The sequence below is a fragment of the Protopterus annectens genome, chromosome 7.part1, assembly GCF_019279795.1.
Source record: "Protopterus annectens isolate FY-2018-M chromosome 7.part1, PAN1.0, whole genome shotgun sequence".
Classification (NCBI taxonomy): Eukaryota; Metazoa; Chordata; order Ceratodontiformes; family Protopteridae; genus Protopterus; species Protopterus annectens.
The window spans coordinates 120,506,209-120,532,666 of NC_056740.1; the positions used below are offsets into that span (position 1 = coordinate 120,506,209).

Consider the following 26,458-nt stretch of genomic DNA (forward strand, 5'->3'; position numbering starts at 1 on the left):
TATGGAAATTGTATGTCAAAAGTTCATCCTTAAAACTATGTTTTGTAAAAAAAATTGTTCTCTTGGAGCTTTTGTCCCTGGGCCTCCACTGAAAATGGACTTGTAATCCAGTTGGACTCTCCCAGTCAACAAATGTAAAATAAAATAAATGATTAGTCTGCAGTAACAACAGTGAGTAAGCTTTCTTCCACTTTTCTTCTAGTTTAGTGAAGGCAATGGTTGGGAATACAGAGCTACTAATACAACTTGAATTAAGTAACATTACTATTGCTTACTAGAACTGCAAACATCCAAAATTAATTTTACTGCTCACCCAAGTTGAGTATACAGTACACTATGGTAAGGCAACAGTGGTACAGTACTCTATGGTATAGGCCTCCTCACAATAAGCCAGAAATCCCCCCCCCCTCCACACACACACACACACCAACACACACACACCAACACACACACACCAACACACACACACCAACACACACACACCAACACACACACACACACACACACCAACACACACACACACACACACCAACACACACACACCAACACACACACACCAACACACACACACCAACACACACACACCAACACACACACACCAACACACACACAATCCGTATACTAAAGTCTTGGCACATACAAATGAAGGAAAGTGATCTCTGTACATCTTTAAGGGAATTGAAACACACACTCATACAATGCCACAATGTAAACACAATAATCTGGACAATGCAGTACAGTTGTGTACACTTACATAAATGTAGATGTTAAGACTGTATTCACTGTTGCAGTCATCACATTTGGGTTATTCCTGCCAGGGTAGCCCTCAGTGGGCCCGAATACAAGAGGCTTAGTATTTCTATGTCAGTTGCTGTCGCCTCAGGACTGACGTCAGGTCGCCGATAGTATAAAGTAAGGCAGCCAACGCCATTACATCAGTTTTTCTTGCCCCAACTGTCAGAAGCCCCCAAGTGGGAGCCAGGACATGGCGGAAGAACACCACCAGTACAAATACCAAACAGTTCCTTGTAATGGGAGAGAGAGTCAGAGAGGGGGACACAGAGTCAGAGAGGGGGACACAGAGTCAGAGAGGGGGACACAGAGTCAGAGAGGGGGACACAGAGTCAGAGAGGGGACACAGAGTCAGAGAGGGGGACACAGAGTCAGAGAGGGGGACACAGAGTCAGAGAGGGGGACACAGAGTCAGAGAGGGGGACACAGAGTCAGAGAGGGGGACACAGAGTCAGAGAGGGGGACACAGAGTCAGAGAGGGGGACACAGAGTCAGAGAGGGGGACACAGAGTCAGAGAGGGGGACGCAGAGTCAGAGAGGGGGACGCAGAGAAAGAGAGAGAGAAGGGAGATGGAGGAAGGGAAACCAGGACTGCAGCAATGAATACACCTGAACATCTAAACTTATGTTGTGTACACAACCGTACTATATTCTTCGTGATTCACTATTGCAATCATCACATGTGGGTTTATTCCCAAAGCGGAGGAAAAAGGTGGAGGCAGTCAAGGAGACTGGGAGCTGGCTAGGATGCCCTCAAGACTGCAGTGGCAAAGCCTGCCCTGGATTAGGAGAACATGGGCAGGTGGTAATACTTTGTGATGGTATGAACAAGATGTCCATGTTGCAGCCTCCAGGATGTCCCTGGTGGGGACTCCTCTGAGGAAAGCTGTTGAGGTGGAGGTTGCTCTGGTAGAGCAGAGTCCTGACCCCCTTAGGGAAGGTTTCCCATGTTGCTTGTAGCAGAAATGGATGCAGTGTGCTATCCATTTAGAAATGGTTTGTTTGGATATGGCTTTGCCCTCTGTTCCTGCAGCAAAGCTGACTAACAACTGATCAGTCTTTCTGAATGATTTAGTCTTGTCTAGATAGAATAGAAGCTGTCTGTGCACATCGAGAGATAGTGCAGTATTCTTTCCCCCTTGTTTTGTGGGTTAGGGAAAAAAGGTGGGAAAATGAATGGATTGGTTGAGAGCCACAGTGGACACCACTTTTGACATGAAGGATGGCTTAGTCCAGAGGGAGACCCTGTCAGCATGGAAAATGATGAAGGGCTCTACATCCATTAGTGCTTGTAGTTCGGATACTCTTCTTGCTGAAGTGATTGCCAGAAGCAAGGCTGTCGTCCATGAGAGAAACGATAACTCTGCTGAAGCTGCTGGTTCAAAGTGGGACAAGGCAAGTTTCTACAACACAAAGTTTAGGTCCCAACCTGGGGTAGGTGCTCTTCTGGGTGGCCTCAAGTTGCTAGCCCCTCTTAGGAACTGTTTGACGAGAGGATGTGAGAAAAGAGGTTGCTCAGTGTTGAAATGAGCAGAGATAGCAGAAGCATGAATTTTAATAGAGGAAAAGGATAGACCACTGTGTAGTAGATCAGCTAGGTAATCCAGGATGAGAGTTAGGGAGGGCTGTACCATATTGGCTCCCTTAGCCTGGATCCAGGTGCAGAACCTTTTCCATTTGTCAGCATAAGACTTTCTAGTGCTCGGGCGTCTGGCCTCCCGTATAACATCTAGAACCTGAGAGATTGGCAGCTTGTACAGTAGTCAGAGAATAAGCCAGGCTGCCAAACTGACGATCTGCAATTGGGGATGCATGAATTCGCCTTCTCTCTTGGTCAGGAGTGTGGGGAACTGCGGGAGATGCCATGGTGGCAGAGGAGACGGGCTGCGCAGCAGTAGATACCAATGCTGGTGTGGCCAATCTGGGGCAATCATGGATTGTCTTTCGTTTTTCCTCCCTTATTCTGAGCAATACCCTGGTAACGAGAGGTAGTGGGGGAAATGCACAGACTGAGAGGATGACCCACTGGAAGGATAGAGCATCCATTTTCCAGGTCCTTCAGTGAGGCTCCCTGGTGCAGAACTTGCTGAGCTGTTGAATGGAGTAGGAAGCTAAGAGGTCGACCTTCGGGGTGCCCCATTTCTGAGTTATAAGGGTGAAGGTTCTTCAGTTTAGCTGCCACTCGTGTGGGTCCAGACGACTTCTGCTTAAGCTGTCAGATTTTAGGGAGCCTGGCAGGAATTGTGCTAACAGGTGTAGTTGCATGGCTGAGGCTGTGCACCAAATGGTCATGGCGAGCCTGCATAGATGGTAGGAGTGAGTCCCTCCCTGCTTGTTGACATACCACATCACCGTGTTTTCTGTTTTGATCAGTAGAGCCCTTCGGTAGAGAAGGGGTCAGAGCTGTCAATGCATGCTGGACAGCTAACATCTCTTTTGTTTGATGTGCAGCTGGATTTGATATGGGCTCCACTGGCCCTGTATGTACCTGCCATTCAGGTGCACATCCCAGGCATAATCTGATGCATCTGTGGTGAGGGTCTGGGTGGCGTGGGGTGATGAGAAGGATAGTCCCTTGTTGTGGTAGCATGCTGCTGCCCACCGAAGGAAATCTTTCCTTAGACAAGATATCATCGGTATAAGAGTTTCCAGGTCTTGAGAGTGTTGACACCAAAGGCTTTTTAGGTACCAATGACGTTTCCTCATATGCAGTCTTGCATATGGAATGAGTAGAATGCAAGAAGCCATGAACCACAAAGCTTGCAGGATTTTCGTTACATATAACTGGGGTCTGGTGGCTAGTTGAGAGAAATAGGCTGTCAGGTAAGTTTGCTTTTCTGGTGTAAGGAATGCTATCTGGGATGCTGTGTCCAGGATTGCTCCCAGTTAAATAATTTTTTGGTTGGGCACTAGTTTGGATTTCTTTTCACTGAAAGTGTACCCTAGGATGGTCAGTAGGTCCTTTATGAAGGCCAGGTGCTTGAGCAGCTTTTCCTGACCGTCTACCTGAATTAGGCAGTCATCTAAGTACAGGCAAATTTGAATATTTCTTGCCTGCAAAAAGCATTGGCGGGGGCCAGGCATTTTGTGAAAACTCTAGGAGCAGTAGACAAGCCAAAGGGAAGTGCAGAGATCCTGCCCTGAAAAGTAGAAATTTCCTGCATAATTCCCTGACTGGGATGTGTAGGTAGGCCTCTTGGGTCTAGGGTGGCTAGCCAAGCATTCTTGGAGAGCAAAGGTAGTAGCTGTTGGAGGGTGAGCCTTGTGAATTTTGGTATCACCAGGAAGGTGTTTAGAATGGATAAATCGAGGATGGGGTGCCAGGTGCTCTCTTTTCTGGGTACCAGAAGAGCCTGGAGTAGAAACCTTGGCCTATCTGTTCTGCAGGAACGTGCTGTGCTCTATTGCCCTCATGGACAGCAGGGAAAGGACTTGCTTTTTGGCCTCTACCAACCCCAAAGGGGTTCGGAGATCTACCTCCAAACCAGTGGGTAAAGTGTGGAAAGAAAATTTGTATCCCTGGGACACTATGTTGTGGACACAGCAGTTGTTGGTAATTGTGGCCCAGGTACTTGCATGGAAAAAGAGTTTTCCTCCCAGGGGCAAGTGCAGGTGGGCAGAGGGAGGGGATGGAAGTGGAGAGTCCTTGTGAGCTCTTACCATGAGGGGGTGGCTTTGCACTCCCTGGTTTAGAAGTGGAGGTTCTCCATTGCTTTGATCTCTATATTCTCTGCGGCTGTTGGGGGGGCGGGGTCTGCTTCCCCAGGGTCTGGGCTGAACTGACCTGCAGGGGGCATGGAAGGACCAGTGGTTGGAGGGGCAATGCCTACTGACCCTGGGAGGCTGGACCTGCAGGAAATCCTTAACTTAACTGTCCGCATAGATTAACTTTTTCTTCCATCTTTTTTAAGACCTCCTCTGCCTTGGTGCCAAATAAGTTGTCTTTGTGCAAGGATGCATCTAATAGTTTAGATTTGACATGGTCTGGCAAGGGCTGTTCCTCAAGCCAAGCATGCCTTCTAAGGACAGAACCGGTGACTGCTGCCCTGCAAGATGAGTCTAGGGCATCAAAACCACAGTGTAAGGTGTGCTTAGTTACTTGACTTGCAAAATGCATCTGCAACTATTTTCTGCACAAGCTGGAAAAGGTGATACTTTTTGTTTGAGGAGTTCCATGGTATGCTGCTGAAATTTTAGCATATGGAACAGACAAGTTAGTGCTGTAATAGCTAGTGCTGTAATAGCAAGAGTAGCAAGAGGTGTATACTTTTTTACCCCGTCTGTCTAGTGCTTGGGAATCCCTATCTGAGGGGGAGGGATTCTTAGCAGAAGTTGCTTTAATTCCTTTAGGCCCTTGGGAGATGTCCTAATGCTGACCCTGAGGTTTTTTGAAAAGAAACTTGTGAGAGTCATGGAGTCTACCAAAAGGAAAAATCTTCGGGCGGAGAGGCTGAAAGAATGGACTCCCCTGCATCAGAATCCTAAGTAGGGAGGGGTTGCATAGCTTCATATTCAGATGCATCACAGTCAGACTCCTGTTCAGATAAGACTACTGGGGACAAATCTCTTTCTTTTGGAATGGGTAGCTTGATCAACATAAGGTCTTCCGCCATTTTAAACATGAGACTGAGGCAAGGAAGCAGGTGCCCGAGATGGGGTCTGGTTTCTTTCTTGGGGGTGGTTCGTACCCTGGGCCTTAGAAACTCAGTAATTTTAGAACAGTAGGCATGAAAGTCATTGGTTTGTGTCGAGAATCAGTAGTGCGAAGTACTTCCTCAGAAGCCGGTGCCTGCTCAGTGGCTCCGGACCCATCCAAGGTAGAGACAACCACAGGATCGTTAGTAGAGTTTTGCAACATACCGGACTCCGAAAGGGTCTCAGTAGTGGCCTGCGAATCCACAGAAGCAGGCATCAGGGGCTGCGAAAGTGCCTCACCGAGGACTGGAGAACTGACTATTAGCTTAACAAAAGCGTTGTCGGTAAGTATGGACCTGTGCAGTCTCAGTCCTTACTTTTTTTGGAAGATCTGCTGTTGGACAGCTTACCAACGCCATATCGGAAATAAGAGGACGGAGAGCGAAAATATCTAGCTACAATAAGGGTCCGATTATGTATAGTTCTAGCATTTAACAAAGCACAAAAAAGACAGTGGGGGACGTCATGGTCTGGGCCTAAACAAGTGATGCACGAAGAATGAAAGTCTCGGTGTGGTATTTGCTTTCCACAGTCAAGACAATTGTTAACTTTTTCTGACATCGATTAGAGCAAGAAAAAAGGATCCCAAACAGGGTACTTAGCTTTAGAAGACTTCAACTTCAGTTCAGAAAACAAAAACTCAGGTAGTGGCCGACCGGCACTCATGCAAATTGCTTCTGCTTCGGGCTCCTCGGCAAGAAAGACTGATGTAATGGCATCGGCTGCCTTACTTTATACTACCGACAACCTGACATCAGTCCTGAAGCAACAGATGCAGAAATACTAAGCCTCTGGTATTCGGGCCGACTGAAGGCTACCCTGGCAGGGATAACCCAAATGTGATGACTGCAACAGTGAAACAAAGAATATCTGCTGCTCATCTCTCTGCTTTCTATTCTTTAATTTCCGGAGCAAAGTGCATTACTATTTTAAATTATAATCACACTAGATATTACAATGTTATCACCACCAAAATTCCTAAAATCAAATAAATTTCCTTCCATAAAACCATTAAAAGTCTGTAAGCCTTAACCAAAACGAAACAGCCAAGGACAGCCTGCTGCAGCATTTATCAGGTAGCAATGATCCTATTACAGAAAGAAAAAAAAAATGCTATGCGTTCCCCTCCATTCCTCTCCCAATTTCACCTTTTCAGTTTTGAACTGGCAGGAATAGTTCTGACAGTCCCAAAGTCCTAAACTGGTTAGCACTTGTAATCACAATACCAACCCACACTGCTGACCTGGTACTACTCATGGCTCAAAGATTTACAACATGCCCTTACAGATAAATATCTCAAGATGACTGAAGAAGCATTTTTCTGCATGTGCAACTTGAGCCTCATCCCTACAAAGAAAGGTGGTATAGTAATCCCAGGTCAGAAGTTTCTAGCGACTACAGTAATAACATTTTTATGCATGCGTAGTTGCTGGTTAAACAAATTTCCACTCCTAACCGGCTTTCGGCTTTTCCCGGTTAGGGGTCGCCACAGCGGAACTCCGGTCCGCTAATGATTGGCAGTAGATTTTTACGTGCTGGCTTGCCGGGCCTAACGCACAACCTTCAACGAAGGAACGCCCATTCACGCATGTCGACACACAGAAGACGCTCTGAGAATCGAACGTGCAACGTCTGAGGCGACAACGCTACCGCAGCACCACCTCAGTACCAAATTTCCACTCCTATTACCCCACCCCTAAAAGTACTGCCCTTCAAATATAACAGTGTGGTTAAATACAAAACTGCAGCCTTGGATATAAAATTGACAAGCATCTCTGCACAATACAAGACCCAATGTTTATACCAGAGAACAAGTTTAATTTTAGTCTCGTATTAATTCCCCTTTTCACACCTCAAAAGCAAGGTACAAAGCAACTGCAGTGAAATTCCCCTTTGATGGTGAGAGTGTATACATTTATATACATGTAAAGACACACAAACACATTCATCAAAACCTCAAGACCATGCTTGATCCTCACCTAGAAATTCAACTATACCAATAAACTTCTTAAAGCAGTCTATTGAAAGCAACATCCACTTGACATCTTTTTTTTTTTTTGTTTGTTTACTATAATATATAGTTATAACACTGAACATAAGATGCTGAATGAGAATTTCAAGCTACTACAGTAGCACATCCAGCAAGGGGAGAACTACACAGAAATGGACTTATGAAAAATAAGACTCCTCCATACAGAAGAAAAGTACAGTTTTGTAAACTTACTATAAATGTATATGTTAAGAGTGTATTCACTGTCGCAGTCATTACATTTGAGTTATCTGCCTGCAGGTAGCCCTCAGCCGGCCTGAACACCAGAGTCTGGGATTCCTGTGTCGGACGCTGTCTCTTCTTCCATGATATCAGGTCATCAGGGGGTATAAAACATGCATCTGACGCCATTACACTATCTTGCCCCAGATGTCAGGTGCCCCCACAATGGGAAGCAATTATATATGTTATGTTACACCTCCATCAAAAAGCAAATACACCAGAAAGCTTATACACACCAAACAAGAAGGAAAGGTAGAGCCAAGAGAAGTCGGGGCTGGACGGAGGGTAACCAGGACTGCAAAAGTTAATACACCCGAACATCTACATTTATGTTAAGTGTACACAACTGTACGATGGTCTTCGTGTTTCACTGTTGCAGTCATTACATTTGGGTTGATTGCCAAAGCTAAGGAAGGGAGGAGGAGGAAGTTCGAGAGCATTAGGACCAGCTATTAAGCCCTGCACGACTGCAGCGGCAAAACCAGCTCTGGATTTAAAAAACAGGCATATGGTACTGCTTGGTGATGTACAGTGCTCCAGGTAGCAGCTTTTAAGATGTCCCTGGTAGGGACTCTTCTGAGGAAGGCTGTAGAGGTAGATGCAACCTTGGTGGAATGTGATCTTATCCCCTGTGTGATTGGTTTTCCATGGTGCTTATAGCAGAAATTAATGCCATGGGCTATCCATTTAGAAAATGCCTGCTTTGAAATGGCCTTCCCCTCTGCCCCTGCAGCAAAGCCAACTAGCAGCTGTTCAGATTTTCTGAGAGGCTTAGTCCTGTCCAAATAAAATCTAAGTTGTCTGTGCACATCCAAAGAGTGCAGTATTCATTCTCCTTTGTTTGGTGGATTCAGGAAAAAAGGTAGGCAAATGAATGGACTGATTTAGGGCCACACTAGACACCCCCTTGGGCATAAAGGAAGGATTGGTCCTGATGGAAACCCTGTCTGCATGGAAGATAATGAAGGGCTCCACTGCCATGAGGGTCTGTAATTCAGACACTCTTCTTGCTGAAGTGATGGCTAGAAGGAAGGCTGTTTTCCAAGAAAGGAATTTCAACTCTGCAGTTGCAGCTAGTTCAAAGGGAGGGAGAGTGAGCTTTTCCAATACAAACTTAATGTCCAAGGCTGGAGTAGGGGCTTGCCTTGGGGGGGGGGGGGGGTCTTACATTTTTGGCTCCTCTGAGGAATTGCTTTAGTAGGGGGTGAGATTATAATGTGCTGAAATGGCAGAGGCATGAATTTTAATTGACGAGTCTGGCTTCAGGAACAAAATCTTTTCCACTTTCAGCACAAGAGTTTCTAGTACTAGGTCTCCATGCTTCCAGAATGACATCTAGCACCCGATTACGGAGGGATGCTATTGGAGAGCTCAAGGAATTAGCCAGGCTGCAAGGTTCAGGGTTTGAAGCTGAGGGTGCAGAATCTGGCCCGCCTGCTGGGACAACAGGGAAGGTGTCTGGTAGATGCCATGGCTCCAGCAGTATCATACTGCGCAAGAGGTGGTACCAATGCTGGCGTGGCTAGTCTGGTGCAATCCGTATTGTCCTTGGCTTGTCCTGATTAATCTTTAGCAGAACTTTCGAGAGGAGAGGCAGAGAGGGAAAGGCATCAACAGACAGGCTTTCCCAGGTAAAGGACAGGGCATCCACTTTCCAAGCTTGACTGTGGGGAGTCAGTGTGCAGAATTTGTCCAACTGGTAGTTCTGAGGGGAGGCAAACAGGTCTATCTCTGGAGTCCCCCATTAAGAGATATTTTTGGTTCTAGTTTCCATTCGTGTAAGTCCATGAGATTTCTGCTTCGGTCGTCTGCCAGTGACTTTAGCTTGCCTGGCAGGAATTGAGCTTGTAGGTGTACTTGGTAGCTCAAGGCTGTGTTCCACAGAGCCATGGCTAGTCTGCAGGTTCCTCCCTGTCTGTTTATGTACCACATAAAACTGTGGTACTGTCTTTACCAATAATTGTCCTGGAAGGATATGGTCTTAAGGCTTTTTGGGAATTCTGTACAGCTAACATTTCTTTTTGGTTGATATGCAGGTGCATCTGACTCAGGTTCTATTTGCCCTGAACACACTGCCCTGCCAAGTGAGCCCCCCATGCATAGTCTGATGTGTCTGTTGTTAGGGTTTGGGCGGCAGGGGGTAGAGTGAAAGGGAGCCCCTTGTTGTGGTAGCAGGCCTCTGCTCACCAAAGGAACTCTGTCTTTATACAAGGAATGATAGGAATCACTGAATCCAGGTCCTGAGAATGTTGGCACCATAGGCTTTTTAGATACCATTGTAGTTTCCTCATATGGAATTAGTAGAATGCAAGAGGCCATGAACCCCAGGGCTTTCAGAATTTTCCTTGCAGATAGCTGGGTCTTTGTGGCCAGTAGTTTGAAGTAGGTTGTCAAACTTGTTTCTCTGGAGTGAGGAAAGCCATCTGGGAAGTTGTGTTCAAGCTTGCTCCCAGGAATACAATCTATTGGCAGGGTACTAGGTGAGATTTCTTTTCATTTATGGTGTACCCCAGTGAGGACAGAAGCTCCTTTATGGATGCCAGATGTTTTAATAGCAAGTCCTGGCTTTCTGCCTGAATCAGACAATCATCCAGGTATGGGTATATTTGAATATTTCTCTGCCTGCAAAATGCAATGGCTGGACCCTGAGCGCAGTAGATAAGCCAAAGGGAAGTGCAGAGAACTGATGGTGCATAGAGCCTGCCCTAAAGCGTTAGGTATTTCCTGCAAGATTCCCTTATTGAAATGTGTAGGTAAGCTTCCTTTAAGTCTAAGGTTGCTAACCATGCATCTTTGCCTAGCATAGGAAGCAGCTGTAAAGTGTTTTGGGATTACCAAAAAGGTGTTTAGAATAGAGAGAGGTCCAGGATAGGATGCCAGGTGCTGTCTTTTCTGGGAACCAGGAAAAGTCTTGAATAAAAATCTTGTCCCTTTTCTTTTGGTGGGACAGATTGAATAGCCCTGATACTCAGAAGAGAGAGAACCTGCTGTTGAGCCTCTGCCCACTGGATTTGGTGGTGGGTCTGGCCAACCATTTCGGGTTGGTAGGGTGTGGAAGTGGAATCTGTATCCTTGGAAAGCTATATTTAAAACCCATTTGTCCTGCATAATGAGTTCCCAGTTTTTTGCATGCAGGGCGAGCTTCCCTACAAGGGAGCAGGCAGTTGAGAAGGGTTAAAGTGAAGTCACTGTGGCATTTTTCCATTGGGGTGGGGGGGGGGTCTTACTACTACTGCTTTGGAAGTGGGAGCCCCCCCACTGCTTAGACCTGTGCGTAGCCTGAGACTAACCTAGGTGGTCTGCTCTTCCTGGATTTGTACTGAATGCCTGGAAGAGACTGGAAAGGACAGATTCTTTCTAGGCCAATGCCTACTAAATCTGGGAGGCTGTACGTAACAGTTTGCATAGATTTAGCTTTTCCCTCCATCTTTCTGAGAACTTCTTCTGCTTTGTTGCCAAACAGGCAGTCTTGATTTAAGGAAGCATCCAGTAATTTAGCTTTAACATGATCTGGCAAGTTTTGTTCCTTAAGCCAAGCATGCCCAAGTACAGACCCAATGACAGCAGCCCTGCAAGATGCTTCTAAAGAATCAAAACCATACTGCAAAGTATGTTTACCAACTTGCTCAGCAGAATGCATTAAATCCTGTAATTCTGTGTGTTCAGCACAGTCAGGAATCATCATTTTCTGTTTAAGTAGTCCCATAATATACTGCTGGTACTTTAACACATGAAACTGGCAATTTAAAGCCCTAATGGCCAAAGTAGCAGAAGAGGAACTTTTGAGAGTCAGGTACTCTAATACTCGGAAGGTTTTCTGGGAGCTGGAGGTAAAGTGTCTGGAGACAGGCTAGTTCCCAAGAAAGCATCATCTACAATGTCCAGAACAGGAGGGATAGCTAAAGGCCTGTGTTGAGGAAGGAGTAAGAATTCCCAAAGCCTCTTTTTAGAGTCAGAGTAATCCTGGTTTTACTAGCGGAAATGCTCTCCAATAGCGTGCAAGGTTTCACCAAATCTTCTGGAGGGGAAGCAGAGAGAATGGAATCCTCTCTGCATCAGAATCCTCATAGGTAGATAAGGGCAAATCCTGGTAATCAGAAGAAACAGAAATATCAGAATCCTGATCAGAAGAATCAGAAGGAAAATCAGTTCTAGGTCTCAGAGGGGGAAGGCTGGCTTCCCCTAATTAAACTAATAAGGTTTTCAGCAATTCTAGGCATTTGCTTTTTAGGCATATGGGCCTGACCATGCGGTTTGGACGTCAAGTTTTCTAGGCGTGGGTCAAGTTTTAGGCCTGGATAAAGAAGATGGCGTCTGTTTAAAATGCAATTCTGTAGGCCTGAATACACCCTCAGAAGCCGGTGCATGCACAGAGGCTCCAGACCAATCCAAGGTAGAGACATCCGCAGATTCCATAGTCCAAGAAGCATCTCACTATGGGTCTCAGTGGAAGCCTGCATCTGCAGTAGTGGGTATGAGGGGGTGCGAAAGCACCTCACTGAGTACCGGCGAACTGGCGACTAGCTTAACGGAAGAGTCTTGGATCTATGCGGTCTGTCTTTATCCTTACTTTTTTCTGGAATAAAATCGGTAGTCAGATGGCTTACCGAAGCCATTTCTGGATAGTTAAACAGAGTACTAAAATAATTTGCTGCAAAAATATACCAACGACGAATAGTTCGGGGGTTGAATAAGGCACAAAATCGACAGCTAGGGACGTCGTGGTCTGGGCCTAAGCAAGGAATGCAGTACGAATGAAAATCTTTATGGAGGTATTTGCTTTCCACAGGTAAGACAACTGTTAACTTTTACTGACATCGGTTAAGAGCAAGAAAAAAGGATCCCCAACGGGGTACTTAGCTTTTTTGAAGACTTGGATTCTGAAACTCGAAAATGAAAATTTCAGGAGTCTGTATACACACACACACACACACACACACACATATATATACACTATATATATATATATATATATATATATATATATATATATATATATACATATACATATATATACATATATATATATATATATATATACACATTTACATATACACACACATACATATATACATATATACATACATATATATACATATATACACACACATACACATATATACACATACACACACATACATCAATATAAACGTTACCTTCATCTACAAGCAAATACACCACATAGGTTGTAGAGGATAAAGGAAAGATAAACTCCAGAATGACAGGGGGATGGCGGGAGGGTAACCTGGACTGCAACAGTGAATACACTCAAACATCTACATTTATGTTAAGTGTACACAACTGTACTATGTTCTTCATGTTTCACTGTTGCAGTCATTACATTTGGGTAGAATCTCAAAGCTATGGTTGAGGGTCTGGAGCTAAACCGCTTTAGGAGCGGCTATAAAGGCCCTGCAGAACTGCAGTGGAAAAGCCTGCTCTGGATTTAGAGTAAAGAGGCAAATGATAATGCTTTGTAAAGGTGAGAACAGAACTCCAAGTGGCAGCCTCTAGAATGTCTTTGGTTGGTACTCCCGTTAGAAAGGCTGCTGAAGTAGCTGCAGCTCTGGTGGAATGAGACCTAATGCCCTTGGGCACAGGTTTACCCTGGTGTAAGAAGCAGAAATGGATGCAATGGCTTATCCACTTTGAAACTGTCTGCTTTGAAATAGCCTTGCCCTCTGATCCTGCAGCATATGTCACTAATAATTGCTCCGTTTTTCTTAGAGCTTTAGTCCTGCTTAAGAAGAGTCTTAGTTGTCTGTGTACGTCCAAGGAATGCAGAACTCTCTCCCCCTTGTTCTGTAGATTTGGATAAAAGGTTGGCAGATTAATTGTTTGGTTAAGGGCCACACTGGAAACCATCTTAGGCATAAAAGTAGGATTTGTCCTCAGAGATACCCTGTCTGGGTAAAATATGATAAAAGGCTCTATAGCCATGAGGGCCTGTAGCTCTGAAACTCTTCTTGCTGAGGTAATTGCTAGTAGCAGATCTGTTTTCCATAAGAACTTTATAATCAGCAGTAGCAGCTGGTTCAAATGGAGGCAGGATGAGCTTTTCCAACACATAATGGAGGTCACATGCAGGCAATGGTGATCTTCTAGGAGGCCTTAAATTTTTGGCTCCTCTAAGATACTGCTTTAGTAAAGGATGAGAAAAAAAAGTTGGTGGCTCTGTATTGTAATGAGCCGAAATGGCAGAGGCGTGGATTTTAATTGATGAGAAAGATAGGCCTTTGTCAAGCATTGCAATATGAGGAATATTTGGTTCTGCAGTATCAGTTCCTTGTGCTTGATTCCAAGCACAGAATCTCTTCAATTTGCAGCAAAAGATTTTCTAGTACTAGGCCTTCTGGCTTCCAAAATGACATCCATCACAGCTTTACTGAGAGGTGGTGTTTGTAGGATTACATGATCAGCCATGCTGTCAGGTTCAGAGTCTGTAGTTGATTGTGCAGGATCCGATTGTTTTGCTGGGGCAGTAGTTGTGGTCTTTGAGGCAAGGTCCAAGCTGGGTATCGAGACAAGTTCCTTAGGATTGGGTACCAGTATTGGCTGGGCCAGTCCGGGGCAATTAGTATCATCTTTGGTTTCTCTTGTCTGACTTTTAGGAGGACCTTGGAGAGAAGAGGCAGAGGAAAAAAGGCGTAAACCGATAGGTTCTTCCAACTGAAGGATAGGGCATCCACTTTCCATGCTTGTCTGTGGTAAGTCCTTGTGCAGAATCTTTTCAATTGTTAATTTTGAGGAGAGGCAAATAGATCAATGTCTGGGCTCCCTCATTTCTCTGTTATCATGCTGAAGACTTGTGGATTTAGTTTCCACTCGTGAGGGTCCAGAAGGTTTTTGCTTAAATCGTCTGCCAGAGTGTTTTGTTTTCCTGGCAGGAATTGAGCTTGAAGATGTATTTGGTAGGTCAAAGCTGTGTTCCACAGTGCGATAGCTAATCTGCAGAGAGGGTATGAGTGTGTTCCCCCTTGCTTGTTTATATACCACATGACTGTGGTGTTGTCCGTCTTTAGCCGTAGTTGTCCTGGATGAAGTAAGTTCTTGAAGGCTGGTAGGGCATTTTTGAACAGCTAGCATCTCTTTCTGGTTGATATGCACATGCATTTGTTTTGGTGACCATATGCCCTGAATGCATCTTCCTGCCATGTGGGCCCCCCAAGCATAATCTGAAGAGTCTGTTATGGTTTGGCTGGCAGGGGGTAGAGTGAATGGCAGTCCCATGTTTTGGTGACATGCCTTTGCCCACCATAGAAACTCCTGTTGCAGGCAGGGAATGACAGGAATCATTGTTTTCACACTGAGAATGTTGACTCCATAAACTTTTTAGGTACCACTGCAGTTTCCTCATATGCAGTCTTGCATATAAAATCAGTAGTATGCAGGATGCCATGAAGCCCAGAGCCTGCAGAAAGTACAGTTTTGTACCTATCGTAAATGTAGATGTTCGAGTGTATACCCTGCTGCAGTAATCACACTTGGGTTATCATATCGTCAGGCAGTCCCGCAGTCGGCCTGAATTCCAAAGTCTTGGTCTGGCATTGGTTGCTGTCGCTTCTTCCCTGATGTCAGTGCGCCAGGGGATACAAGAACAGATGCCATTTTCTTCAGTTTTTCTTGCCCCAGATGTCAGGTGCCCCCCCAAAAGATGGTCAGTAATAAAAGCTTAGCACAAACAAAACATCCCTCCAGCTATAAGCAAATACACCACAAAGGTTGTATCAGATTTTAAGGTATTGAAAGGTTTTAGTTAGGTCAGAGGGGATGGAGGGAGGGTAACCTGGACTGCAGCAGGGTACACACTCGAACATCTACATTTATGGTAGGTACAAAACTGTACTATGTTCATCGTGTTACTCTGCTGCAGTCATCACACTTGGGTAGAATCCAAAAACTAAGGATGGGAGGTGGAGTCAAACAGGGTTAGAGGAGGCCAGAAGGCCCTGCAAAACTGCAGTGGCGAAGCCAGCTCTAGTCTTAGAGTAAAGTGGTAAGTGATGGTGTTTGGTGAAGGTGTGTACTGAACTCCAAGTTGCAGCTTCCAGAATATCCTTGGTTGGCACCCCCCTGAGGAAGGCTGTAGATGTAGCTGCTGCCCTGGTGGAGTGGGGCCTTATGCTAGCAGGACTGGTTTTCCATGATGGGTGTAGCAAAAACGTATGCAATGTCCTATCCATTTGGAAATGGTCTGTTTTGAGATGGCCTTTCCTTGAGATGCTGTAGCATAGGATACAAAAAGTTGGTCAGATTTTCTGAAAGCCTTAGTTTTATCCAAGTAGTAACGTAGTTGCCTGTGAATGTCCAAGGAATGCAGGAGTCTTTCTCCTTTGTTCTGTGGATTTGGAAAGAAGGTGGTAAGTGGATGGTTTGATTTAGAGCCACACTGGATACCACCTTTGGCATAAAGGAGGGATTAGTTCGTAGAGAAACTCTGTCCTGATGAAAAATGAGGAAAGGCTCTACTGCCATTAGTGCCTGTAGCTCTGAGACTCTTCTGGCTGGAGTAACTGCTAGCAGCAGGGCAGTCTTCCATGATATAAACTTTAAGTCAGCTGAGAAAGCTGTCTCAAAAGGTGGTAGCGCAAGTTTTTCCAGAACAAAATTTAGGTCCCAAGTTGGTGTTGGCGTTCTCCTGGGAGGCCTAATGTTTTTTGCCCCTCTGAGATACTGCCTTAGAAGTGGATGTGAAAATAAGGGAGGATCCGTGTTGTAGTGAGCTGAATGAGACGTCGATTTTAATAGATGAAAAAGAAAGTCCTTTGTGTAACATCTCAGTTAAATATTGTAGAATCTAAGGCATGTCTGGCTGAAGGGTATTTTGGCCTTTAGCTTGGTTCCAGGCGCAAAACGTTTTCCATTTGTCTGAGTAGGCTTTCCTGGTGCTGGGCCTCCTGGCCTCCAAAATGACATCCATAACAGCTTGTGAAAGAGGGGCTGGCTGGTTGCTTAGGTGATGTGCCATGCAGCCAAATTTAAGGTTTTGAGCTGGCTGTGTAGAATGTGACTGCCTTGCTGTGTGAGTAGATGAGGAATTTGTGGTAAAATCCATGGTGGGCCCTGTGCCATGTTCCTTAGTAGTGGGTACCAGTGCTGGCATGGCCAGTCCGGGGCAAGGAGTATCATTCGAGGTCTCTCCATCCTGACTTTCAGCAGCACCTTTGTATGAAGGGGCAATGGAGGAAAGGCATATACTGTCAGCATTTTCCAAATGAATGAAAGTGCGTCCACTTTCCAAGCTTGATGGTGAAATGTCCTTGTGCAAAATTTTGAAAGCTGATGGTTTTGGGGGTTGGCAAACAGGTCTATGTCTGGGCACCCCCATTTTTGAGTTATTGCAAATACTTGTGGATCCAGTTTCCACTCGGGGATCCATGATGTTTCTGCTTAGGTCGTCTGCCAATGTGTTCTTTTTTCCTGGCAGGAATTGAGCTTGCAATTGAACTTGGTAAGCCAGTGCTGTGTTCCACAAGGTCATTGCTTGCCTGCATAGAGGGTAGGAGTGTGTACCCCCTTGTTTGTTTATGTACCACATTACTGTGGTGTTGTCTGTCCTTATTATAAGCTGTCCTGGATGTAAGAGGTCCTTGAAGGCTGTCAGATCATTCTGTGCAGCTAGCATTACTTTTTGACTGATGTGTAGATTCCTTTGATCTGTAGTCCATATGCCTTAAACGCACCGTCCTGCCATGTGCCGCCCCCCAAGCATAGTCCGATGCCTCTGTTGTCATAGTTTGCCTGGCTGGTGGTAAGGTGAAAGGCTGACCCTTGTTGAGGTGACATGCCTGTGACCACCATAGAAACTCCTGTTGAAGGCAGGGAATGAGAGGTAGTGTTTCCAAGCTGTGGCTGTGTTGAGTCCATACGCTTTTCAGGCACCATTGTAATTTCCTCATATGCAGTTTTGCAAATGGTATTAGTAGTATGCAAGATGCCATGAAGCCCAAGGCCTGCAGAATTTTTCTTGCAGGGAGTTGGGTCTTTGTTGCCATTATTTTGAGGTATTGAGTTAGTTGTAGCTGTTTGTCTGGCGTCAGATAAGCCATCTGGGCCGTTGTATTCAAGCTGGCACCCTGGAAAGTCATATTTTGTGAGGGCACTAGTTTTGATTTCTTTTCATTTACTGTGTACCCTAGGCAACTTAGAAGGTGTTTTACAAAAGTCAGATGTTGTAAGAGAATGTCCTTGCTTTCTGCTTGGATGAGGCAGTCGTCCAGGTATGGGTGCATTTGAATTCCTCTTTGTCTGCAGTATGCAATTACTGGTGCCAGGCATTTTGTGAAGACCTTGTGTGCAGTAGATAAGCCAAAGGGCAGTGCAGAGAATTGGTAATGGGTTGAACCTGCAATGAAACGGAGGCATCTTCTGCAATTTTGTCTGATAGGGACACGCAGGTATGCCTCCTTGAGGTCCAATGTTACTAGCCAAGCTTTCTTGCCCAACATGGGAAGAAGCTGCTGTAGTGTTAGCATCTTGAATTTGGGTACATGCAAGAAGGTGTTTAGAATTGAAAGGTCCAGAATGGGTCTCCAAGCATTGTCCTTTCTGGGGACTAGAAAGAGCCATGAGTAAAATCCTTGGCCTTGCTCCTGTGTAGGTACCAGTTGAATGGCTCTCATGTCCATGAGAGCTGTAATTTGTTTTTGTGCCTCTGACCATTTATTTTGTGGCAAGTTTGGCATTCCTTTTATCCTTGGCAAGGTGTGGAAACGGAATCTGTATCCTTGTGAGATGATGTCTAGGACCCATTTGTCCTTTGTGACGATGCGCCAGTTGTCTATAAAAAAAATGCTAATTTTCCTCCCAAGGGAGCTGCCAAGAGATTTTAGCTTGGTAGTTTGAGGTTTAAGTCATTGTGTTTGTCTTCTAGTAGTTTGGGACCTGTCTTCTCCTCCCTTCTGTGTTGCAGTGCCCCATTGGCGAGGTTTGTAAGGGATTTGTGCTTGTCCTCTGCCCCTTGGGCGTCTGTATTTACCCCTCTGTGGTCTGTCAGAAGCTGGAAAGGACCAGTTTTTTGCTGGCCAATTTGTGCTGAAGCGTGGGGGTTGTACCTGTAAGAAATCTTTGACCGTCTGCATAGATTTTGCCTTATCCTCCATTTTCTTTAAAACCTCTTCTGCTTTAACCCCAAATAAGACATCCTGCTGTAAGGGTGCATCTAGTAACTTTGCTTTAACATGATCGGGCAGAGTTTGTTCCTTTAACCAAGCATGCCTACGTATAACAGACCCAGTAACAGCTGCTCTACAGGAAGCTTCCAATAAATCAAATCCACATTGTAAAGTATGTTTGCCCACCTGTTCAGCTGCATGCAACAGATCCTACATTTCTTTGAATTCAGACTGTTGAGGGTGCATGCTCATCTTTTGTTTTATTTGAGACATTAGGAATTGCTGGTATTTCAGCATGTGAAATTGACAATTTAGTGCTCTCATAGCTAGAGTAGCTGAGGTGTAAACCTTCTTCCCCCACCTATCTAGTGCTCTGGAGTCCCTTTCAGAGGGTACAGGATTTTTAGCCATAGAAGCCTTAGCTCCTTTGGGACCCTGGGAGATTGTCTCGGTCAGCAACAGGGCTTTTGTAAAGGAATTTGAGTGTGTCAGGCACTCTAACATCTATCTGGTTTGACTGGAGCAGGAGGCAGAGAATCTAGATTTAGACTAGATTCTAAGTAAACATCATCCACAATGTCTAAAACTGGAGGGATAGCAAGTGGTCTGTGCTGGGGGAGTAAAAGAAACTCTCGGAGCCTTTTCTTTGAGTCGGAGTAGTCCTGACCTTCCCAGTGGAAATGTTCCCTCATGGTATGTAAGGTTTCCCGAAAGGAATAGTCTTCAGGGGGAGAAGCTGAGGGAATGAAATCTTCAGCATCAGAATCTTCATAAGGGGGAAAGGAGTAATCCTGTTCCTCAGAGGAGCCTGAGGAAATAGACACTTGATCAGAGGAGGCATAATCCTCCTCTTGTCAAGGCCTTTTGTCTGGGGGGGGGGGGGGGGGTTGGGAACTCCTGATTAAAGAAATCAAATCTTCAGCCATTTTAAGCATCTGTTTCTTAGGCATGGGGCCTTGAACTGGAGACTGATGTGCAGTCTTTTTTGGTTTTAGAGGAGTCTTAAGCTTAGCATAAGATTTTATGGTGAGAGTAGTCTGTCTGAAGACACCTTCTGTAACAGAAGGTGTTTCCGCAGCACCAGCTTCTCCTTCTGCAATGTTGTCGGTAGGGCCTAAAGAAAATGGCTGCGTCGGCCTAGAACTCTCTGCTTGAGAATCCGAAGCGGTCTGGGGTTCCAAACCAGAGAACCGGCGACCAGCCCAGCCGAGGCCTCGGAGTCTGGCTTGGATCTAGGCTGCCTGTCTTTATCTTTGCGTTTTTTATGCACACCGGTAGTCGGTTGTTCCGACAGCATAGTGTAATTAAATTTCCTACCGAAGTAGTGTCGTGCGAAATCAAGTGTCGCTTTATAGTTCGCTTATTGAACCTAGCACAAAACCGACAACCAGTGACGTTGTGGTCTGGGCCTAGGCAAGGTATACAATAAGAATGAAAGTCCTTATGAGGTATTTGCTTCCCACAAGAAATGCAATTGTTAACTTTTTCGGACATCGGACTGAGGCAAGAAAAGGTTCCCCAACGGGGTTACTTAGCTTTGAAGACTTCAGACAAATTCGATTCGAAAATCTCAGGTGTCGGCCGACTGGCATTTGCGAACTGCTTCTGCTTCGGGCACCGCGCGGCAAGAAAGACTGAAGAAAATGGTGTCTGATGCCTCTTATATACCACTGGCGCACTGATGTCAGGAAGAAGCGACAGCAACCGATGCCGGACCAAGACTTCGGAATTCAGGCAGACTGCGGGACCGCCTGATGACAGGATAACCCAAGTGTGAGGACTGCAGCAGGGTAACACGATGAACATTTTGCCTTGCAGAAGACTGGGTTTTTATTGCTATCAGTTTGAAGTAAGCAGTCAGTTGCCTTTGCTAGTCTGGCATGAGGTAAGCCATCTGGGCAGTTGTATTCAAGCTCGCACCCAGGAATGTTATCTTTTGAGAGGGTACCAGTTGTGATTTCTTTTCGTTTATTGTGTACCCTACGTTAGAAGCCTTTTCACAAACGCCAAGTGTTGAAGAAGAGTGTCCTTTGTTCTCTGCCTGAGACAGTCGTCCAAGTAAGGATATATTTGTATACTTCTTTGCCTGCAAAATGCAATTAGTGGTGCCAGGCACTTTGTAAAGACCCTGGGCGCAGTAGATAAGCCAAAGGGCAATGCAGAGAATTGGTAATGCATTAAGCCAGCCTTGAATTTCAGGTATCTTCTGCAGGATTATCTTACTGGGACATGCAGGTATGCCTCTTTTAGGTCTAAAGTCACCAACCAAGCATTCTTGCCCAGCATGGGCAGAAGCTGCTGCAAAGTCAGCATTTTGAATTCTGGAATGTCCAGGTATGCGTTAAAAAATAGACAGATCCAGTATTGGCCGCCATGCCTTGTCCTTTCTGGGTACCAAGTTTTTTCTGCTCTGGTACTGTCTGAATGGCCCCCATATCCATGAGGGACGTAACCTGTTTCTGTGCCTCTGCTCATTGATTTTTTTGACAGATCTGGCCAACCATTTGCCATTGGCAGAGTGTGGAAATGGAATCTGTATCCCTGTGATACAGTGCTTAGTACCCACTTGTCCTGGGTTAACTGCCAATTTTGAGCAAAAAGTGCTAATTTTCTCCCTATGGGTGCTGCCAAGAGTTAAGTGCTTGGTGTAGGCAGAGGGAAGTCATTGGGATTGCTTTCTGTAGGTTTGCGCTTTATCTCCTCCAGATTTGGAGGTGGAAGCGCCCCATTGCTTTGCTTTGACCTGTAAGAATCTTGCTCCTGGTATCTGGAACCCTTAGGGCGTCTGGATTTGCCCCTTTGAACTCTGACACAGGGAAGGACCAATTTTTGGTAGGCCAGTTTCTACTGAATCTTGGTGGCTGCACTTGTAAGAAGTCTTAACAGTTTGCATAGACTTAGCTTTGTCTTCCATTTTGTCTTCCATTTTCTTTAAAACCTCTTCTGCCTTAATCATGCTGTAAAGGTGCATCTAGCAATTTAGCGTTAACATGCTCAAGTAAATTTTGTTCCTTTAACCAGGCATGCCTCAATCACAGATCCAGTAACTGCAGCCCTGCAGGAGGCCTCTAAGGAATCAAAACCACATTGCAAAGTATGCTTTCCAACTTGTTCAGCTGCATGCAATAATTCCTGCAATTCTTTATTTTCTGCACATTCTGAAATAAACATAATTTTCTGTTTCAGCATTCCCATAACATGTTGTTGGTACTTAAGCATATGAAATTGACAGTTTAATGCCCTGATTGCCAAGGTTGCAGATGTATAAACCTTTTTTCCCCATCTGTCCAGTGCCCTTGAATCCGTCAGAGGGGGTAGGATTTTTTGCTGTTGAGGCCTTAACTCCCTTTGGACCCTGTGAAATAGTTTCAGGATCAGCAGCAGGGTTTCTAAATAAAAATTTATGCGAGTCAGGGACCCTGTAATATCGGTCAGGCTTACTGGGAGCTGGAGGTAAAGAGTCAGGGGACAAGCTTGACTCCGAAAACACATCATCCACAATGTCTAGAACAGGGGGAATGGCTAAAGGCCTGTGCTGAGGGAGAAGGAAATCCCTGAGACTTTTTTGATTCTGAGAAGTTTTGACTCTCCCAGTGAAAATGCTCCCTCAAAGTATGCAAGGTTTCTCCAAATTAATAATCCTCAGGAGGAGATGCAGATGGAAGAGACTCCTCAGCATCAGAATCCTCATAGGGAGGTACAGATAATTCCTGATCAGAAGAGGAATCAGAAGAAATAGAAACCTGCTCTGAAGATTCATAATCAGTGTCTTGCCTAGGCTTCTTATCAGGAGGGGGATGGGGGGTACGCCTGATCCAAGGCAATAAGGTCTTCAGCCATTTTGATCATCTGTTTTTTAGGCATAGAGGTCTGTGCACGTGGCTCATGTGTCGTTTTTTTAGTTTTAGAAGTTGCTGGTGCCTTTGCTTTTGCAGCTTTTGTCGGTTTGATATACAAATGTTGAGGTCTGAATATACCCTCAGAAGCCGGTGCCTGCTCAGCGGCTCCGGACCCATCCAAGGGAGATACATCCGGTCGGTCCAATACCTTTGAGTATCTTGCGGCATGCCCGACTCCACATGGGTGTCCGTAGAGGCCTGCGACTTGAAGGTAGCGGGTATCAGGGGCTGCGAAAGCGCCTCACTGAGTACCGGCGACTGGCTTAGGAGAAGCTTTGTAGTCGGTTTTGGATCTCTACTGCCTTTCTTTGTCCTTTTCTTTGCATTTTTTTTATGTACTCCGGTAGTCTGATTGCTATCAGACGACATTTCTGGGTAGTTAAATCAGTTTCCAAAATACTTTGATGCAAAAATATACTGGCGCTTAATAGTGTATTGGTTAAATCTAGCACAAAACCAACAGCCAGGCACATTGTGATCAGGGCCTAGGCAAGGAATACAGTATAAATGGAAATCCTTATGAGGTATTTGCTTCCCACAAGTAATACAATTATTAACTTTTTCTGACATTGGTAAAAAGCAAGAAAAAAAAAGTTTCCCCAACGGGGTACTTAGCTTTAGTGAAGACTTCGGTTCTAAAAATCGAACTCAAATATTTCAGTAGTCTGACGAATGGCACTTGTAAAATGCTTCTGCTTCGGGCACCACGCGGCAAGAAAGACTAAAGAAAATGGCGGCGGCTGCATGTTTTATACCCCTGACTACCTGACGTCATGGAAGAGGAGACAGCAACTGACGCAGGACCCAAGACTTTGCCCTCAGTTGGCCTGAATTCCAACCTGCCAGCAGATTACCCCTAAATGCAATGACTGCAACAGTGAAACACGAAGAACATCTGCTTCTGCTTTGGGCACCGCGTGGCAAGAAAGACTGATGCGTCAGCTGCATGTTTTATACCCCTGACGTCATGGAAGAAGAGACAGCATCCGACGCAGGAATCCAAGACTCTGGTATTCAGGCCGGCTGAGGGCTACCTGCAGGCAGATAACCCAAATGTAATGACTGCAACAGTGAAACAAGAAGAACATCAATATTTTATGAAATGTAGCCAATGCAAAAAAGGACAGTATTAAGCTAGACAGGCAAGATGTTTGCCTCAGCTTTTTTTTTGAAAACAACTTTATCCAACATGTCTGTGTGACAAATACAAAATTTAAAAGTAGGGAAGGTGATGAATACACACCTGCATACCACACACTCTAACTCCAATGACAGCAGATGTACTCTGCTGACACTTTCGGATCTGATTAGCTGCCTTCTCTGCGGAAGCATCATCACCATGCTGTCGAGTTCCCATTTTGAGGTCTAGCACACAAGGCACCTCATATCGAGATGTCAAATTTTCCAATAAAATAAACTCTGATAGATTAAGGTTAAGGAAAAACTGTTTCTGTGAATAAAAAAAACATTACAGAAATGACCACTCAAAAGCAACCTAATCCTGATTAAACACAAGTTATGTACTTACCATTGGTTCAAAGGCGAATACTAGGCAAACTGCCCTGAAGAGCCATTTTAAACCTAGCCAACAACCTGAGGCGAAACTCACACCCTGTACTTTGTGACTATGAAGTGAAGAGCTTAAACATTATGCCAAACCTACCCATGATACAAAAGTAAGAACACATCCATCATCTTTAACTCATTCCCTCCAGTACAGCTCTTTTGATTGTGTACCTTTAACTCCAAGTAGGTGTGGCATAATCACTTTACAGTTCTAACAAACACTCTGACAGGTCAAATATCAACACTATTGTTTACCATCATGTATGCTTCAAGATAAAATATTCTGATACCTTGTATGTAGCATGGTTTTGAAATTAATCCAAATATGCCAAATATGAACAAGCAGTACTTGACACCTAGAGATGCAGCAGGAGTTAACTGCAGAAATGCCTGGAGGCACGCTCAGCTGTAATAGGTTAACCAAAAGGACTTAAAAAACAAAACAAAAAAAAAAAAAACAACGTTGTATGCAACTTTCACATCTGAGAAAATGAGGTTCACCATCTTCAGCAGATGGGACACACCATAGTGAATCCTCAAGACACACATTCAAGGTCACATAACACAGAAAACAGTGGCGTCAAAAGAAGAAATGGACCTTAAAATAGTGGGAAAAGCAGGAAAGTCCAGCAAAACGTGTCACAAAACAGGGAAATGAGCTTTACATGCTCAACAGGACAAAGCTCTAAACCGCAAGACCACCAGGTCCTACTTGCACGGTATATGAACCATCTCTGGACAGCTCTGCAATTAACGTACTCCCCCCCTATGTTACAGTCCTGGGGAAAGAAAACAATTAGGTTGACATCCAGATTAAAATACACACTGTACCTATAACAGTAGATCTGTTCTAACCTCCATATTTTCCTCATAGAAACTCAACAGGAAAGGCATGCAAATCTGTACCTATAACAGTAGATCTGTTCTAACCTCCATATTTTCCTCAAACTAAACAGGAAAGGCATGCAAATCTAAAATCCTTCTTGACAAAAACAGCAACTAAAAACAGAGCAATTTAGGATGGCATTTCAACTCTGCAAAGGTAGTTGGTTCAAAAAGGAGGGAGGAGCTTTGCTAGCATAAAATATGTAAAGCAGGATCACAGACAACAGGCACAGCATGAAGAGAGACCCCCACAAGAGGCCTTACAGACCTTAACAGAAAAACTGTAGCTCCCCAAGCAGAAACTGTATACAATAATCAAGTTAGCTTTACTAGACCACTAACTACTCTCAGGACATGTCTATCTGCTATTCGTCCTTTTTATTCTGAGTGGAAAGTCTCTCAGAGACATGATGGCAACACTCAACCTAAAAAAAGGTAGAACTGTTGACTTACAAGAAATGGAGAACTTGTACTGCCAGCTTTACAGAATGATACAGGTAGGGTCTTGCCTGATACCTGTGACAACAATATACTAAAGATTTAACTGAAGGGACTTTTTCCAGCAACTGTAGTCTCAGCAAGAGGAATTCACATTTGTCTGGGCCAAAAGTGGATCAGGAGAATAACAACCCTCATCACTGAAGGAAATGAAGGAAAAAGCATACACAAAACCACAGCACCTATTGACGGACCTTCCCGCAGGAGGAGATCGTGGGCACTGCCCCAAAACACAAGAATTCTCTTGACTAGCTCAGACACCATTTATGAGGCATCGGAATCCAGCAGCAGTGCCTGTCTGGCAAGGAATGAGCAGGCCTTCTTAATGAGTGTGGCACTTACAGCACCTGAACCACTGCCAGACACGCATGGCCTCCCAGCTATTTGGGTAAAGATTCCTGCTTGTTGATGCACAAGACAGAAGCACAACTGTCCAATCATACAGCTAGGATACTCCGGGGTCCCGAATAGGCAATAACAGAAGCAGCTCTCACCTTTAGGACAATAAGGCAATAACAGAAGCAGCTCTCACCTCTAGGACAATAAAAAAGATGAAGGCACAATCAGTCACTAACAAAAAACGTGTACTCCCTGTAATTTGGAGTCCAGGTGACCTGCACTAATGCTGTAACTCTTCAGCGACTGAGTTAATGGTACTTGCCGTCATGTGTGTGACAATACCATGGTTCAAATAAGAGACAAAAATGAAAAAAGTTTTAAATTATATATGGCATTTA

General features: G+C 44.8%; 1 protein-coding gene across 3 annotated transcripts in view; it reads right to left on the bottom strand.

The window, feature by feature from the left end:
- Positions 1 to 26,458, bottom strand: part of IP6K2 (inositol hexakisphosphate kinase 2) — a 254,746-nt gene that overhangs the window by 8,580 nt on the left and 219,708 nt on the right. For all 3 annotated transcript variants that reach the window (XM_044078587.1, XM_044078588.1, XM_044078586.1), the window contains one exon: positions 24,016 to 24,191. In XM_044078587.1, the coding sequence (XP_043934522.1) occupies positions 24,016 to 24,191 (176 nt within the window). The remainder of the gene's footprint in view (positions 1 to 24,015; positions 24,192 to 26,458) is intronic.